The sequence below is a fragment of the Acinonyx jubatus genome, chromosome E1 (genome assembly GCF_027475565.1).
Source record: "Acinonyx jubatus isolate Ajub_Pintada_27869175 chromosome E1, VMU_Ajub_asm_v1.0, whole genome shotgun sequence".
NCBI classification, from domain to species: domain Eukaryota; kingdom Metazoa; phylum Chordata; class Mammalia; order Carnivora; family Felidae; genus Acinonyx; species Acinonyx jubatus.
In genome coordinates this window covers 33,759,202-33,774,994 of record NC_069397.1, presented here as the reverse complement: position 1 = coordinate 33,774,994, position 15,793 = coordinate 33,759,202, and the positions used below count along the sequence as shown (strand labels likewise).

The 15,793-nt window shown below is 40.6% G+C and overlaps 1 protein-coding gene and 1 long non-coding RNA gene across 3 annotated transcripts in view; one reads left to right on the top strand and one right to left on the bottom strand.

The window, feature by feature from the left end:
* UTP18 (UTP18 small subunit processome component) overlaps positions 1-15,793 on the top strand; it is a 41,610-nt gene that overhangs the window by 12,766 nt on the left and 13,051 nt on the right. For both annotated transcript variants that reach the window (XM_027034157.2, XM_027034156.2), the window contains exons 6-10: positions 509-634; positions 733-907; positions 6,072-6,172; positions 6,405-6,495; positions 10,896-11,019. In XM_027034157.2, coding sequence (XP_026889958.1) covers positions 509-634; positions 733-907; positions 6,072-6,172; positions 6,405-6,495; positions 10,896-11,019 — 617 coding nt within the window. The remainder of the gene's footprint in view (positions 1-508; positions 635-732; positions 908-6,071; positions 6,173-6,404; positions 6,496-10,895; positions 11,020-15,793) is intronic.
* Positions 472-14,762, bottom strand: LOC128313418 (uncharacterized). The gene is made up of 2 exons (XR_008294091.1): positions 14,593-14,762; positions 472-690 (listed from the first exon to the last, which is right to left on the bottom strand). It is a non-coding gene; the product is annotated as an uncharacterized LOC128313418 (long non-coding RNA).

Genomic DNA, 15,793 nt, shown 5'->3' with positions numbered 1-15,793 from the left:
TTCGGATTCTGTGTCTCCCTCTCTGCTCCTGTCCTGCTCGCGCTGTGTCTCTCAAAAAGTGGATGAATGTTAAAAAAAAAAAATAGTTTAAACTAGCAACCATGTATGCTGAGAGGAGAACATAAGCTGTCCATGCCAACCATAGAACCATGGGGATGAAAGATGCTAGAGTAACGTTAGACGTTACTCTAGTAGACGCTAGAGTTTTAAGTAAAATACCCCTGGAAGTCAAAGTTTCCTAACCTTTATGGGTATATCATGAGGAAATGACTGTATCCTGGTGCTCTAAGACCATAACGATTTTATCCCCTCACTTGAAAGATGGTAAAAATGGATCACTGCATAGTAGAATGACTTGCTAGTTGGTAGAGCTGGGGTCTTCTGGTTACCGTTCCAGTGCACTTTGTTCTATGTTATAAGCTATGTTACTGTGTTTTTCCTCCATGCTTTGAAGAAGGTAATGTCACCCCATTTGAATTGATAAAATTCCAGCTTTATTTTTCCCCAGATAAAGAATTGTCAACATGCTAACGCAGAACGTCCTACTACAGCCAGGATTTCGTCTGTGCAATTCCATCCTCGTGCGCAGGTTGTGATGGTTGCTGCTCTAGATAATGCCATATCGCTGTTTCAGGTATGCATTTTTACATGAAAACTTGTAGTGAGACGTATTGACTCCCAGGATACAGTCTGTGGAAATAACCAAAAGGAATGTTTTGCATTTCCTTATAGGTTGATGGAAAAACAAATCCTAAAATCCAGAGCATCTATTTGGAAAAGTTTCCAATCTATAAGGCTTGTTTTAGTGCTAATGGAGAAGAGGTTTTAGCCACGAGTATCCACAGCAAGGTTCTTTATGTTTATGATATGCTGGCTGGAAAGTTAATTCCTGTGCATCAAGTGAGAGGTAAGGTTTCTATTGAACAGGCAGCCGGTCACACACCTTCCCTGCCAGCCCACGACTGAGTTCACTTAACAGAATTTATAACCACTTCTTTCCCATAGGATTCTTAAAAAGAGTGCCATTAGTTTGGTATTTGGGAAATGTTATTGTGTTGAGATGATACATTTGAATGAAAATAGGGAACTTTTTATTGAGCACTTACAGGAAAATCATAATTTGGAAACATATGTCCCCCAGACCAGAAAAGCAGTTGCAAATACTTGGCTATAAAATTAGCAATTTATGCAGCTGAAAGAGCCTGGGAGCTAGAAAACCTGAGTTCCACGTCCTCGGATAAACTTTCTCCTCTCTGGTAGTCAGGAAATTTGGATACGCTTCTTGTTCTTCCAGTGTCTGTAATAGATTTTTGGTTTACGTTTAAAAGAAATAAAGCACTATTTTTGGAGGTTGTGATATATTTTAAAGACTATTTAAAAAATCTTTTAGGTGAAAATTTATCTTCCTCCGCCTTACCCATTCTTCCCCTGCATGCCCCGACCCACATCACCACAAAATGCAGTGACGCAGTCATGAACCCTCTGTGAACTTTGGTTTCCCTCGTAGTGAGGTTGGCTGCGTTAGCATTTTAAGTCTTGAGAGGTGGTGCGAACAGCGCTGTGGCTCCATGACCATCTCCTTGTTAGACTGCGTGTATGTTTGGGGCTGTAAAGGACCGGGGTGGCTCTGTGTAGTCTTTTTTCTACTAATGGTTCCAAGTGAACAAGGCCAGCTTTAGAAACATTTATGGTGTTTGTGTTCAGTGTTCCCAGTCTTCTGTTTCCTAAGTTTCCAGACACCTTCAGTGGATTCTTAGTTTAAGAATGCTTTAAACCAGTGGTTCTCAGACATTAATGTGCATATGAATTACCTGGGGATCTGGTTAAAGTGCAGATTGTGGTTCTGTGGGTCTGAGGTGGGCCTGATTCTGCATCACTCACAAGCTCTTAGTTGATGGTGCTGGTGCTGGTCCATGGACCTCACTTTGAGTTGAAGAGCCTTAAATAGTCCCCCCATGTTGTAGCAGAAAACAACACGTAGTGTTAGTGTTTTTACTTATTATTCCACTTATGAAAAGGAGTGGGCTTTTGTCCATCCTTGCCTTGCATCCTCTTGGGAAAAGCAAGCCCAGGGTTGGCCCACATGTAGTTAGTGATGGCTACTGTGGATCTGGTGGTGCACAGGAGTGTGGATCTGACCACTAACTTTCTTCTAAGACGTGGCATTTATCTTTTGCTCTCAATATTTCCCCTCCTCTTTCCTCAGTAAGCATAACTTGGCGCATTAATGGTGATAATGATAAATTAAACTTTTTTTTTTTTTTTTTTGGTGGGGTTGGTTGTTGAACACTGTTTTCAGTCTATTACTATAAAACTGTAAATAACTCAATAAACTAAGGACACTAGAATTAGAAAAATCGCTGACTGGTTAGAATGTGCAAACTTATGCACCTCAGAACTCTTTCATTGTCTTTTTTTTTTTATTATCTTTTTAATGTTTATTTTTGAGAGAGAGAGACAGAGCGTGAGCAGGGGAGGGGCAGAGAGGGAGGGAGACACAGAATCTGAAGCAGGCTCCAGGCTCCGAGCCATCAGCACAGAGCCCATCGTGAGGCTTAGACTCAAGCTGTGAATCATGCCCTGAGCCAAAGTTGGACGCTTAACCGGCTGAGCCACCCAGGCGCACCAAACTCATTCACTGTCTTAAATGCAAGCTTGAAAAATGAAGAATGCAGAATTGGTGCATTCTGAAGAATTTTGAATTGATAGTTCCATTAACTGATGGGGTTCATAATGTCGGGTCCACGGACTCTCAAAATTCAGATAGAATTCAGGGGTATGTAAAATCAGATGGGAAAAACATTACGTCTTTATTTTCACTAACCTATAACTGAAGTTTAGCATTTCCTTCAGTTATGAAAGTTTTGAACAACTGTTATTTTGAGAGGGGGAATCATACACTTCACGAGACTGACACACAAAAATTTTGAGAACCCCAGATTACTAGTTCAGATTCCAGAAACCGTTTCTGTTGAGTCATTTATAAGGGTAATTCTTACGAGAGATATCTTGTTTCAGGTAAACGCATAAGGAATTTGACGATTTGGGAATTAAATTAGTTGGTGAGGCAGCCATTTTGATTCTTTCTTTGAAATAGAGGGTCCTAAATATTGAAAGATACTTTTTAAAAAATTTTTATTTTATTTTGTTTTTTGTTTTGTTCTTATTTTAATTCCAGTTAACATACTGTGTTATATTAGTTTCAGGTGTACAATACAGTGATTCAGCAGTTTGATACAGCACCCTGTGCTCATCACAGGTGCACGTCTTAATCCCCATCACCTGTATCACTCCCTCCCCTCCCCTCTGGTAGCCTTCAGTTTGTTCAAAAGAGATAATTTTTTATAAGCTCCTAAATTAGCACCTGCCACATGGTAAATGCTCAGTGGTAACTGCCGCCATTGTTTGGAGCAGCATATCATTTATCTGATGACCGATCACCGCGAAGTCCACTTTCCATCCTATGGAATTTGGCACTATTATAATTAAATTGGCCTTTCCTTTTCTTATCAGTTGCTTATTAGTTGACCTAAAAATCTCATTCACAGATTTATAAAAAGATTTATATCTGACACCTTTAAAGCATCGTATCTTCTTTCTCAAGGCCATGTTATAAATTTTATCTGGTTTCTATTTTGGAAGGTTCACCATTTGTAAGAAGCAATTGCAGTATTGATATTAGCATTTATTATCACTTTTTTTGAGGTTAAAATTAAAGTACTGTATACATATAGCTGGTATACTGCAAGTTTTGGATGAAAATATGGTTGTGTTTCTTATTTTTCCAATTAATTGCTAAAGCAGCTACCTATCCTTATTTGTTCTAAGTCCAGTATTTCCTTCTGGAAGACACTCCCCTCTCCTGAATTCCCTCGAAACAGCAAGCTTACTCAGGCTAAATGCATAAGATCTTCTAGCCACCTATGTAATGAGCCTGCTGGCACTTTGCCACACTGGGTTTCTCTGCACAGTATGAGGGAACTTTGTTCCCTGTTGCTCTGATGATACATATGCAGTCCATGTCCTTCCATGGTCTGGTGGCCCTCAGCTGTAGGCTTTTTAGTTTTCTCTTGCATTTCTTCTGCCCAGTTTTGTGTCAGTAGGATTGGGTCTGGGGGGGAAAGGGTTCCACCTGCAGCCTCACACTGTGCTAGAATCAGCCTCCCTCCCTGTTTCATCATGTAATGGTATTTTCCTTCTGTTTAGAGCTGTTTCTGTCTACAGTAGTCAGAACCTAAAGTTTGCCCAGATTTGGGGATGAAATGACCCTAGGTAGGAATAGGTTCATAGTTAAGAAGACTGGTCATACCTAGCAGGAGTAACTCCAGTAATTGGAAATATGTGTCTGGATTGATTTCCATCAAGGAATATAGGGTATAGTCTGTGGAGGCAGGATTAGAGTAGGAGGCCCAGTTTGTAGGATTGTAAACCATCTGGATAAAGACTGTTAAAAGGGTAGAAGTGGTCTGTGGGAGCTTGCTAAACCAGCATTTTCTGGTAGGGGAACAAGGGTCTTCACTAGGTTTTTCTAAATTTATTTATTTTGATTAATGTTTTAATTTAGCAACTTTAAAACATGTTTTTCATTTTATTTTATTTATTTTTGAGAGAGACAAAGTATGAGCTGGGTGCAGAGAGAGAGGGAGACACAGAATCCGAAGCAGGCTCCAGGCTCTGAGCTGCCAGCACAGAGCCTGACGCCGGGCTCGAACTCATGGACCGTGAGATCACGACCTGAGCTGAAGTCGGACGCTCAACCAACAGAGCCACCCAGGCGCCCCTCATTTTGTTTATTTTAGAGAGAGAGAGAAAAAGCGTGAGCCGGGGAGAGGGGCAGAGGGAGAAGGAGAGAGAATCTCAGGCAGACTCCATGCTCAGTGTAGAGCCTGATGTGAGGGTCAATCCTACAACCATGGGGTCATGACCTGAGCCTAAATCGAGTTGGATGCGTAACTGACTGAGCCACCTAGGTGCCCCAAACATTTTTTTAAATAATTTTTTTTTGCGGGGGGTGGTGCTTGGGTGGCTCAGTTGGTTAAGCACCCGACTGTGGCTCAGGTCATAATCTCACAGTTCGTGAGTTCAAGCCCCACATCAGGCTCTGTGCTGATAGCTCAGAGCCTGGAGCCTGCTTCCAATTCTGTGTCTCCTTTCTTTCTCTCTCAAAAATAAATAAATATTAAAACGATTAAAAAATAATATTTTTTTGACTAAACGATACATTCAAATGTACAAAAATCCAATACATAGGAAAGAGCAGACGTGAAAAGTCTACTCTGCTCTATCCCCCTGGCCACTTGCTTCCCTTCCCCCAGTTGTACCTATTCTTTAGGTATCCTTTCTATTAGGCACTTTTTTATTAAGTTTGTTCACCAAGCAGTCTTGTCAGAAAGAGTCTCTTGAATGGGTAATCTGAATCTTTTAGGCATGGAAAAGGAACATGTCCCTTTGTAAATAAGTAAATTGACTCTCTGGTTTATATACTTAGCTCATGTGGTTTGGTTACATGAGTCACATTTTGAGAAGCTGATCGACCCTTGAATACAACGACACTTCGTGGTTTTCTCTTTTCCTTTTTTTCCTTTTTGGAATCACAAAGTTAAGGACTGGACTCATTCATCATGGGATGTTTAGTAGGTGGCCAACAACTAGTTTCTATATGTTACTATGTTTTAGCAGTCTCTGATGTCTGTGTATTTCTCTTCTGGTAATGAACTTTGTGAGAAAGAAGTATAATTTATCCTTTTAGTTAATTACAGATGTCACTGTGTACATTTGGAAAATTAGTTGTTATGTTTACTGTTTGGAGAGCTGAATCTCTAGCCTGTCATTCAAATGGTGAATGTTAACCAAGACAGAGAAGAAAAGTGAGCATTTTGTAATGACCTTATACTTGGGTCATACTCAGTGATGCATGGGGTCAGACTTCTTCAGAGTCTGAGCCTAGCTTTTTTTTTTTTTTTTAGTTTGAGGCACTCTTTATTTTAGAAGGTAAGGAACTCTCAGTTGCTAGTGAAAGATAATGTTACTGAAAACCATATTAATCCTTATTGATTCATCTCCTCTCTTAGGCTTGAAAGAGAAGATAGTGAGGAGCTTTGAAGTCTCTCCAGATGGGTCCTTCTTGCTGATAAATGGTGTTGCTGGATATCTTCATTTGCTGTCAATGAAGGTGAATGCTTATTGGTGGTTGCTTGTTCTTTTAGGATAAGACATTAGTGGAGGGATGGTCTTGAATCATCTCAAGCAGAGGGCAACAGTAGGACTTAGGGAGAACTTTTGACTATAGGGAAAAACAAAGTCAAATAGGTATAACAAAACAGACCTACATTGTTTTTATTCCCAGTGTGATTCTTCTGTGTACCGCCTAACAATTTGATAAGTAATGTTTGTTGTTTTTTCAGACTAAAGAACTGATTGGCAGCATGAAAATTAATGGAAGGGTTGCAGCATCCACGTTCTCTTCAGATAGTAAGAGAATGTATGCCTCTTCAGGTGGGTTAATTGACATGATCATCTAAAGCTTTTTTGAAGCTTTGGATATGTTTCATTTCAGATTTAACCAAAAACAATGCTTGATTTTAGACATTTTTTTGTTAGTAAGAAAGTAATTTTTTATTTTTAGGATTGTCATTGCCATTTGCCTTTTTTAAAAAAAAATTTTTTTTTTAATGTTTATTTTTATTTTTGAGAGTGAGAGAGACAGCGTGTGAACAGGGGAGAAGCAGAGAGAGAGGGAGACACAGAATCTGAAGCAGGCTCCAGGCTCTGAGCGGTCAGCACAGCACAGAGCCTGATGCAGGACTCCAACTCACAAATCATGACCTGAGCTGAAGTTGGCCGCTTAAATGACTGAACCACCCAGGCGCCCCCCATTTGCCTTCTTATTTACTGACTAGTGATAGTGAAGGGCTACACATTTAACTTGCTAGCATGTTAACGGTGAGGGGCCGGGACTCCTGGGTGGCTCAGTAGGTTAAGCATCCGACGCTTGATTTCGGCTCAGGTCACGATTTCACGGTTCATGCTGACACTGCAGAGCCTGCTTGGGGTTCTGTCTCTCCCCCTCTTTGCTTGTTCCCTGCTTGCACTCACACGCTTGCGCGCGAGCTCGCGTGCTCTCTCTCTCTCTCTCTCTCTCAAAATAAATAAACAAACTTAAAATAGTGAGGGGCTAACCATATTTAACCATGTTAACATGTTAGGGGAGAAGATGGGAAGAAAACGCTTATTTAAAAAATGATTCATTCTCAGTCTTCCTTTCTTTTTGAAAGTTACTTACAATCATTACCCTTTTTCTTTTAACAGTACCTTTTCACTTGGATAATGTCTTGAATGTTCTTCATAATTCATTGAAAACAATTCAGAGCTCACCCTCTGACATTTCTATGGTGCAGTTGGCCAGCTGTCAGTCATCCTTGACAGACTCTAATCTTGCACTTTCCTGCTCTTCTGCCTTTCTGATCATCCTGTGCCTTTTTGGACTCTTGCTCCCTTTCCCACAGGATCTTGGGGCCATCCTAATCTCAGTGTAGCTCGTGCTGCTGGGTAGGGGGAGGCATCAGGGTGGTTGTGTCAGTACTTACTCTGCAATCTCTGTGGGGCCTTTTTGCAGAATTTTTGCTATACCTCAGCTGAGAGCACTTGATAATATAGCATTAGTTTTTTTGTTGTTGTTTTTTTGAGGTGTAATGTGACATGTAACATTAAATTAGTCAGGTGTGCAGCATAATGATTTGATATTTGTATATGTTGCAAAATGATTACCACATTGTCTGGTTATCTGTCACCACACATAGTTAATTTTTTTCTTGTGATGAGAACTTTTAAGATCTACTCTCAGCAGCTTTCAAATAGGTAGTTCTGTGTTATTAACTATAGTCACCATGCTGTAAAGTACATCTACTTGACTTACAACTGGATTAAAAAGTTTTAAAAGCTTTTTTTAAAAAAAGGATTAACATTGGCATTAACTTTTGTTTAATTTTTGTTGTGTTTCTTTTTTCCTTTTTTTTTTTTTTTTTTTAATTTATTGTCTGCTAACATGCAGTGCAGTATTAGTTTCAAGAATAGAATTCAGTGATTCATCACCTGCATACAACACCTGCTCCTCATCACAACAAGTGCTCTCCTTAGTACCCAGCACCCATCTAGCCCATCCCCCAGCCACCTCCCTCTATCAACCCATAGTTCTCTGTCATTAAGAGTCTCTTGTGGTTTGTTTCCCTCTCTTCTTCCTCCCCCTTCCCATATGTTTATCTGTTTTGTTTCTTAAATTCCACATGAGTGAAATCAGATGGTATTTGTTTTTCTCCTATTGACTTATTTCACTTAGCATAATACCCTAACTCCATTCACGTCATTGTAAATGGCAAGATTTCATTCTTTTTGATGGCTGAGTGATAGTCCAGTATGTGTGTGTATGTGTATGTATGTATATGCGCGCACACACACACACACACACACACCCCATATCTTTATTCATCAGTCAGTGGACATTTGGGCTCTCTCCATAGTTTGGCTATTGATAATGCTCCTATAAACATTAGGGGGTGCATGCACCCCTTCGAATCTGTATTTTTGTATCCTTTGGGTAAATACCTAATAGTACAATTGCTGGATTGTAGGGTAATTCTATTTTTAGTTTCTTGAGGAACCTCCATACTGTTTTCCAGAGTGGCCACAGCAGTTTGCATTCCCACCAACAGTGTAAGAGGGTTTCTCTTTCTCTGCATCCTTGCCAACATCTGTTGTTTCCTGCATTGTTAATTTTAGCCATTCTGACAGGCGTGAGGTGATATTTTGTGGTTTTCATTTGTATTTCCATCATGATGAGTGATGTTGAGCATGTTTTCATGTGTCTGTTAGCCATCTGGATGTCTTCTTTGGCAAGGTGTATATTCATGTTTTCTGCCATGTTCTGTTTTTGTCCTAGAATCAAACTTTCACAAAGTTGAGTTACTCACATTTGTATTTTTTTAATCAACTATTGTCGTAATAGATTTCATGAGAGGTAAGGAATAAATACTGGTTCAGAGTGATGTTCCTAATGTAATGGCCCTTGGATCCTGGGGGGCCAGAGTCGGGGAGAAGAGGTGGAGGGTCAGAGATACTGAAATTTGGTATGTGAATTAGGTGCAGATGTGAAGTATTTACAGAATTGGTCATGATTGTGGAGGTCTTATTTTCTATAACAAAGGTCCTGTAAAAGCAGGGAGACAAGTAATCAAAAGTCCAGCTTTGGTAACATCTAGATGACCTTCCTGCCATCAGTCCCTTCTCTTCCCATTTTAGTGTGTTGCTAGCTGGGCTAATCTGTAAATGCTTTCCTTTATCATAACGTTACTGTACAGGCAAACACAAAGAATTTCATGTTTGACCTTGTTCAGTTTTTCCAAATATATTTTATTACTGCTTAATCTAAATCTTTATGCCAGCCTGGAAAATCTTTGTCAAGGAAATATTTGAAACAGTGAGATTAACTGAATTCTCATTGGGAGGAGAAGAGTATAGAAAAGTGAACTTTAGCACAATATCCGCAGGAAAGACAGAGATGAAATGGGTGAGTGAGGAGACACTTTTGAGATGAGTGTAGGATCATTATACAAATCTGTAAATGGGGAGCCTGGGTGGCTTAGTCAGTTGAGCATCTGACTTCCGACTTGGGTCATGATCTTGCGGTTTGTGGGTTCAAGCCCCACATTGGGCTCTCTGCTGTCAGTGCGGAGTCCGCTTTGGATCCTCTGTCCCCCTCTCCCCATGCTCCTCCCCCCTCCCTCTCAAAAATAAATAAAGATTAAAAAAAAAAATCTGTAAATGGGTATGAAGAAGACAGTGATCATCAGTATCGTGCTTATAGGAGAGAGAAAAAAGAATAAGGACTGATTTTGGCAATAGTCCTTTCTTTTTATTTTTTAAAGTTTACTTATTTTTTTTAGTAATTCCTTTACCCAGTGTGGGGCTCAGAACCATGATCCCTGAGATCAAGAGTTGCATGATCTTCTGACTGAGCCAGCCAGGTGCCCCAATGGTCATTTCTATCATGAAAATATTGGTGTTCTTTTCAGGTTTAACATCCTCCTTGATCTTACCCACATTCTTCTTTCTCTAAACTATTTGTGCTTGTTGCTCACAGTTAGTGTTTCTTATCATTTAAGTGACTTGGTAATAGATACGCTGTATGTATCATAAATTTTAAATTTCTTGTGGTCTGGGTCAGTTTATTTTCTGCTTTCTCTGTCATTGCCATCATCATCAGTTTGATATATTAATCAACTTACCCTACAAATAGGTGCTCTGCCTATTGATGGATATTGGAACTTATGATAAGTATTTTGTTTTTTGTTATTTTAAGTTTTTTGCTCTAATAACTCATCTGAGTGAAATGTAGAAGTTCTGTCTGAAAGCTCAACTCAAGCCAAGAGTTTGTGGTTTTCACTCTTAAAGATACTGTTTATTAATGGCTATTTGAGGATGCATTTTCTACATGTAGAAATGTATACAAGGAATCCTTTTAGGCCAGTTTTCTAGACCTAGGACATTTATAGGGAGTTTTTGTTTGTAGTCCCTTGTACTGTTAAAGTGGGGCTAAGAGGGGGTGCGCCTGGGTGGCTCAGTCAGTTAAGCGTCTGACTTCAGCTCAGGTCATGATCTCACAGTTCATGAGTTCGAGCCCCACATTGGGCTCTTTGCTGACAGCTTAGAGCCTGGAGCCTGCTTCAAATTCTACGTCTCCCTCTCTCTCTGCTCCTCCCCTGCTCATGCTCTGTCTCTCCTTCAAATATAAATAAAAACATTTAAAAAAAAATAAAGTGTGGCTAAGAATGAATGGTCAGTTCACTTGACTTTCAGGTTTAAAGCAACATTAACCAAACCCTTTTGGCTCTTTCTTTCAGGCGATGGGGAAGTTTATGTTTGGGATGTGAACTCTAGAAAATGCCTTAACAGATTCGTTGATGAAGGCAGTTTATATGGATTAAGCATTGCCACATCTAGGAATGGACAGTATGTGGCTTGTGGGTAGGTAAAGAGAGGTTCTTATAACCTTAATCCCATTGTACTAATGAGAAAATATTAAAGAATTGAATATACTGCATGATGCTTAAGTGGTTTTGTTTATAAACTGTTCAGTAATAGAAAATCAGTAGACCCAGTTTTTTTTGCATTCTTAATGCAGTGTTTAGTAATGGTGGTTTACCAGCTCTTTATCAAAGAAATATAGCACTACTTTATATCATTGTAGTTTTTCTTATATTTGAAATATTCATTTGATCACATCAAGTTTTCTTGCTGTTTTAGTTTTCTTGCCATTGACAAGGATACAGAACAAGTTAAGTTTGAAGATACTTAAGGCATAGTTTTTTTTTTTTTTAATTTTTTGTTTAATCTTTATTTATTTTTCAACGTTTATTTATTTTTGGGACAGAGAGAGACAGAGCATGAACGGGGGAGGGGCAGAGAGAGAGGGAGACACAGAATCGGAAACAGGCTCCAGGCTCTGAGCCATCAGCCCAGAGCCCGACGCGGGGCTCGAACTCACGGACCGCGAGATCGTGACCTGGCTGAAGTCGGACGCTTAACCGACTGTGCCACCCAGGCGCCCCTAATGTTTATTTATTTTTGAGAGAGAGACAGCGTGTGAGCAGGGGAGAGGCAGAGAGAGAGGGAGACAAGAATGCGAAGCAGGCTCCAGGCTCCGAGCTGTCTGCACAGAGCCTGACACAGGGCTTGAACTCACAAACTGAGAACATGACCTGAGCTGAAGTCAGACGCTCAAGCTACTGAGCCACCCAGGCGCCCCTTAAGGCATAGTTTTCTTTGTCTGGCTAGTGGTATAAAGCAAATATATGTTCCTTAGAAATACTGTTTGTTAATACTGTAGACACCTCGAAAATACTACCTAGAGCATGCTATCTATCGTATTATCATTGGGAAAAAAATGGTTATTACACTCGGGAAAAGATGACGCTAATTCTCCTACCTGATTCTAAAGCTGCGTGGTGGGAGGAGGCATTGGATACATCTTACCTGTGTTTCTAAATCATCTTACCTACCAAATCACTCATTAGCACCTGTAACTTTAGAGCTTCCAACAGTGGATTTTTATGACTTTGTTAGACTGGACACCACTTCAGTCAAATCCTCCCTGAGAGATGAAGTGGGTCTTACCATCTGGAAGCACAGCATATTCCCGATTCTTTTTTCACTTCATTCCCTTCAGGGTTAAAATTGGGAAACATGCCCACCACCATTTGAAAATTGGTCACCTTTGGGGCCTGGAGGAAGGGAAAGTGGGACCAGACTGTGGAGCTTGGAGACCCAGCCGAAATAAAGGCCTAGACGAAGGCCCCTCCCTGTCCTGTGTTCTCCCTAGTCACCACCCCTGTGACACCTGTAGGGAGGGCTGTCTCGGTGTGAGCCCAGCATTTGTGCAAAGTGTGTGCACTGTGGCAGCAGTCATGGTAAGCACAACTTCTGGGAATGAAGCTCCTTTAAAGCGAAGACTAGCATTGTCAAAATACTAATTTTGAGTAATTTTAAGCAGAAGTGCCCAGAAATGATCTTCACTTAAATTTGTGAAGTTAGTGTTTTTCTGATCCTTGCCTTTTTTTTCTTTTCAAATTTTTATTTAAATTCTAGTTAGTTAGCGTACAGTGTAACATTGGTTTCAGGAGTAGAATTCAGTGATTGATCACTTACATACAGTGCCCAGTGCTCATCACAAGTGCCCTCCTCAGTGCCAATCACCTGTCTAGCCCATCCCCCACCCACCTCCCTCCATCAGCCCTCAGTTTGTTCTGTGTCTTTAAGAGTGTGATGGTTTAGGGCACCTGGGTGGCTTAGTTAAGCGTCTGACTCTTTATTTGGTTTCAAGTCATGATCTCACAGTTCATGATTTTGAGCCTGTGTCGGGTTCTGTGCTGGCAGTATGGAGCCCGCTTGGAATCCTTTCTCTCCCCCTCTCCCTGCCCCCCCCCCCCCCCATTTGCTGTCTCTCTCTCCAAAAAAAAAAAAGTTCCTTCATGGTTTGTTTCCCTCTTTTCCCCCCTCCCATATCTATTTTGTTTCTTAAATTCCACGTGAGTGAAATCATATGGTATTTGTCTTTCACTGATTGACTTATTTCACTTAGCATTATACACTCTAGCTCCATTCACGTCATTGCAAATGGCAGCATTTCATTCCTTTTAATGGCTGAGTAATACTTGATTATATATATGAATATACACACATACATGTATATACGCTACACCTATTTTTTTTTTAATGTTTTATTTTATATATAAAGAGAGCAAGTGAGAGAGTGAGCACGCAGGGGAGGGGCAGAGAGACAGGGACAGAGGATCCGAAGCAGGCTCTCTGGCTCTGCACTGACGGCAGAGAGCCCGATGCAGGGCTTGAACTTGCAAACTGTGAGATCATGACCTGACCTGTGACCTTAAGCCGAAGTCGGATGCTTAGCCATCTGAGCCACCCAGGTGCCCCACACCACATCTTGTTAATCCATTTATCAGTTGATGGACATTTGGGCTGTGTCCATAGTTTGGCTACTGTTGATAATGCTGCTGTAAACATTGTGGTGCATGTGCCCCTTCGAAAAAGCACACCTGTATCCCGTGGATAAATGCCTAGTAGTGCACTTGCTGGGTCGTAGGGTAGTTCTGTTTTTTAACTTTCTGAAGAACCTCCATACTGTTCTCCAGAGTTTGCCTCTCTTTTTTGAATCACTTTTATTATTTTATTCATTGGGCTCTTTGAAGGACCCAAATAGGAAAAATCTAATACTAGTTTAAACTGATTTGAGTTGCCCTCAGTGTAATGGAACTCTGATGTGCTTGGTCCAAGAACATAATTAGGTTGTTATTGTTATACTTGTAAAGCAGGGCCTTAATCTTAGAAGAATTTCTGGAGTTATTAGGGAGGTTGGGGAAGAGTTACTGGTGGTGGAGAAGCCAGAGGCAGGAGAGGCAGAGCCCCACTGGTGAGGTGTTGGCTCCCTTTCTCTCCTTTTCTCCTCCCCTTTCTTCCCGTCTCTCTGCCTCTCTTCTCTCTCTGCCTCTCTTCTCTCTCTGCCCCTCTTCTCTCTCTGCCCTCTCCCGCCCTCTCCCTCCTCCTGCTAGTACTGGTGTGAAACTCCTCTGTCTTGGCTCCTGCTGTTAGGAATTAACTCCTTTGATCTAAAAACTCATCTGTTTGTATCTGTTAATTCTTCTCATTCAGTGTCCTGACAGAAAGTAGATGCTTTCTTTGCTTTGCAGTTTTGCTCTGACAGAGCAGTAGGAAAGCTGAGTATGCTGTAAATAGAGATCTCTTTTCACTTATATTACTGTTTTTTATGGCATCTGTTCCTGTAAGGAATGCTATATACTTTTAGAAAATTTGATGTTAATTCACACAACATCATTGTTAGAATGTACTTGGGAGATCTCTGGACTGTCCTTCATTCTATAGACAGGGACTGATGCTTTGAAGCGTTCTGTCAGAGACCACTGAAAACATGGACAAGAGTGGGGTCTGGAGGCTTGTGGTCTTACTTTTTCAGGTGCAGTGCCTCTCTCACTCCACTGGGTGGAATCTGTGGTTAAATCGTACCTTTGCTGCATCTTCTGTAAATGCAGTAGTGTTCTGTGACTTCCTAGCTGGTCTGGAAGTCCATCAGTAAAAAAAAGAAATAGACATATGAACGTCCACTATGTACAAAGCACTGTATATTGAAGAATGGGAAAGAGGTGTGACAGCTCTTTGTGTGCAGAGGCCCTTATGACCTCACCAAATTCAAATGACCTCATAATGTGACTTGGAGAATCTCCTTTGTTTTATTTTATTTTCTGTGCTTACCATGAGGAGATTGCCAATGTCTCCTGTTGCAGCTGTGGCACAGATCGCTAGCTTAGGCTCCTGCCTTTACTTGGGGTGCAAGCTACAAACCACTTTGGGGTCTTTGCATTTTGAGAATTTTAGGCGAACGCTATAGAAATATGCACTTTTGTATTTTCAGATCAAAGTCCTATCAGGTGATTAGAGATTTGTTGATTCTACTCTTCATCAACTTCTTATAAATATACAAAATTGTCTTTTTATTATGGTTCCCATTTAAATAATTTCAAACTTTGAATAATAATTAGAATAAAAAGATCAAGCACGAGCAGGAGAGGGAGAGAGAGAGAATCCCCAGCAGGCTCCGTGCTATCAGCACACAGCCCAACATGGGGCTTGAACTCATAGACCATGAGGTCATGACCTCATGAAATCAAGAGTCAGATGCTTAACCAACTGAGCCCCCCAGGGGCCCCTTACTTGCAAATGTTTTCCCAGCATTTACCATGTGCCAAGAATTGTTGTTTTCCATATGTAATTATACACGTGTGTATGTGTGTGTATGTTAACTATACACATATTATGTGTGTGTACATATATTTTTCATACGTAAACTATTTCTCATTTTCTACTTCACAGTATAGGTCCTACTGTCGCCACTTTACAGGTGGAGAAGGGCGAGGTACTGTGAGTTAAATTACTTGGTTAAGGTCACACAAATAGTAAGTGGTAGAGCCAACATTACAACCCACATCTGGCTACAAAGCCTGAGCTCTTAACCATGCTGCTGCCTTTTTTTGAAGGTGTACCTCTCTGTGTTCATGTTTTTAAATATATGAAGGTACAGTTACTAGGAGTTCTGCTAATTAAGAAATCTCACAAGAAGAACATTTATAGTCCAGTTTGTCTTGTGTATGAATCCTTTTGTGCCAATATATAATCCCTTTGGAAAGTCGGCTTCAACCATTCGGTGCTT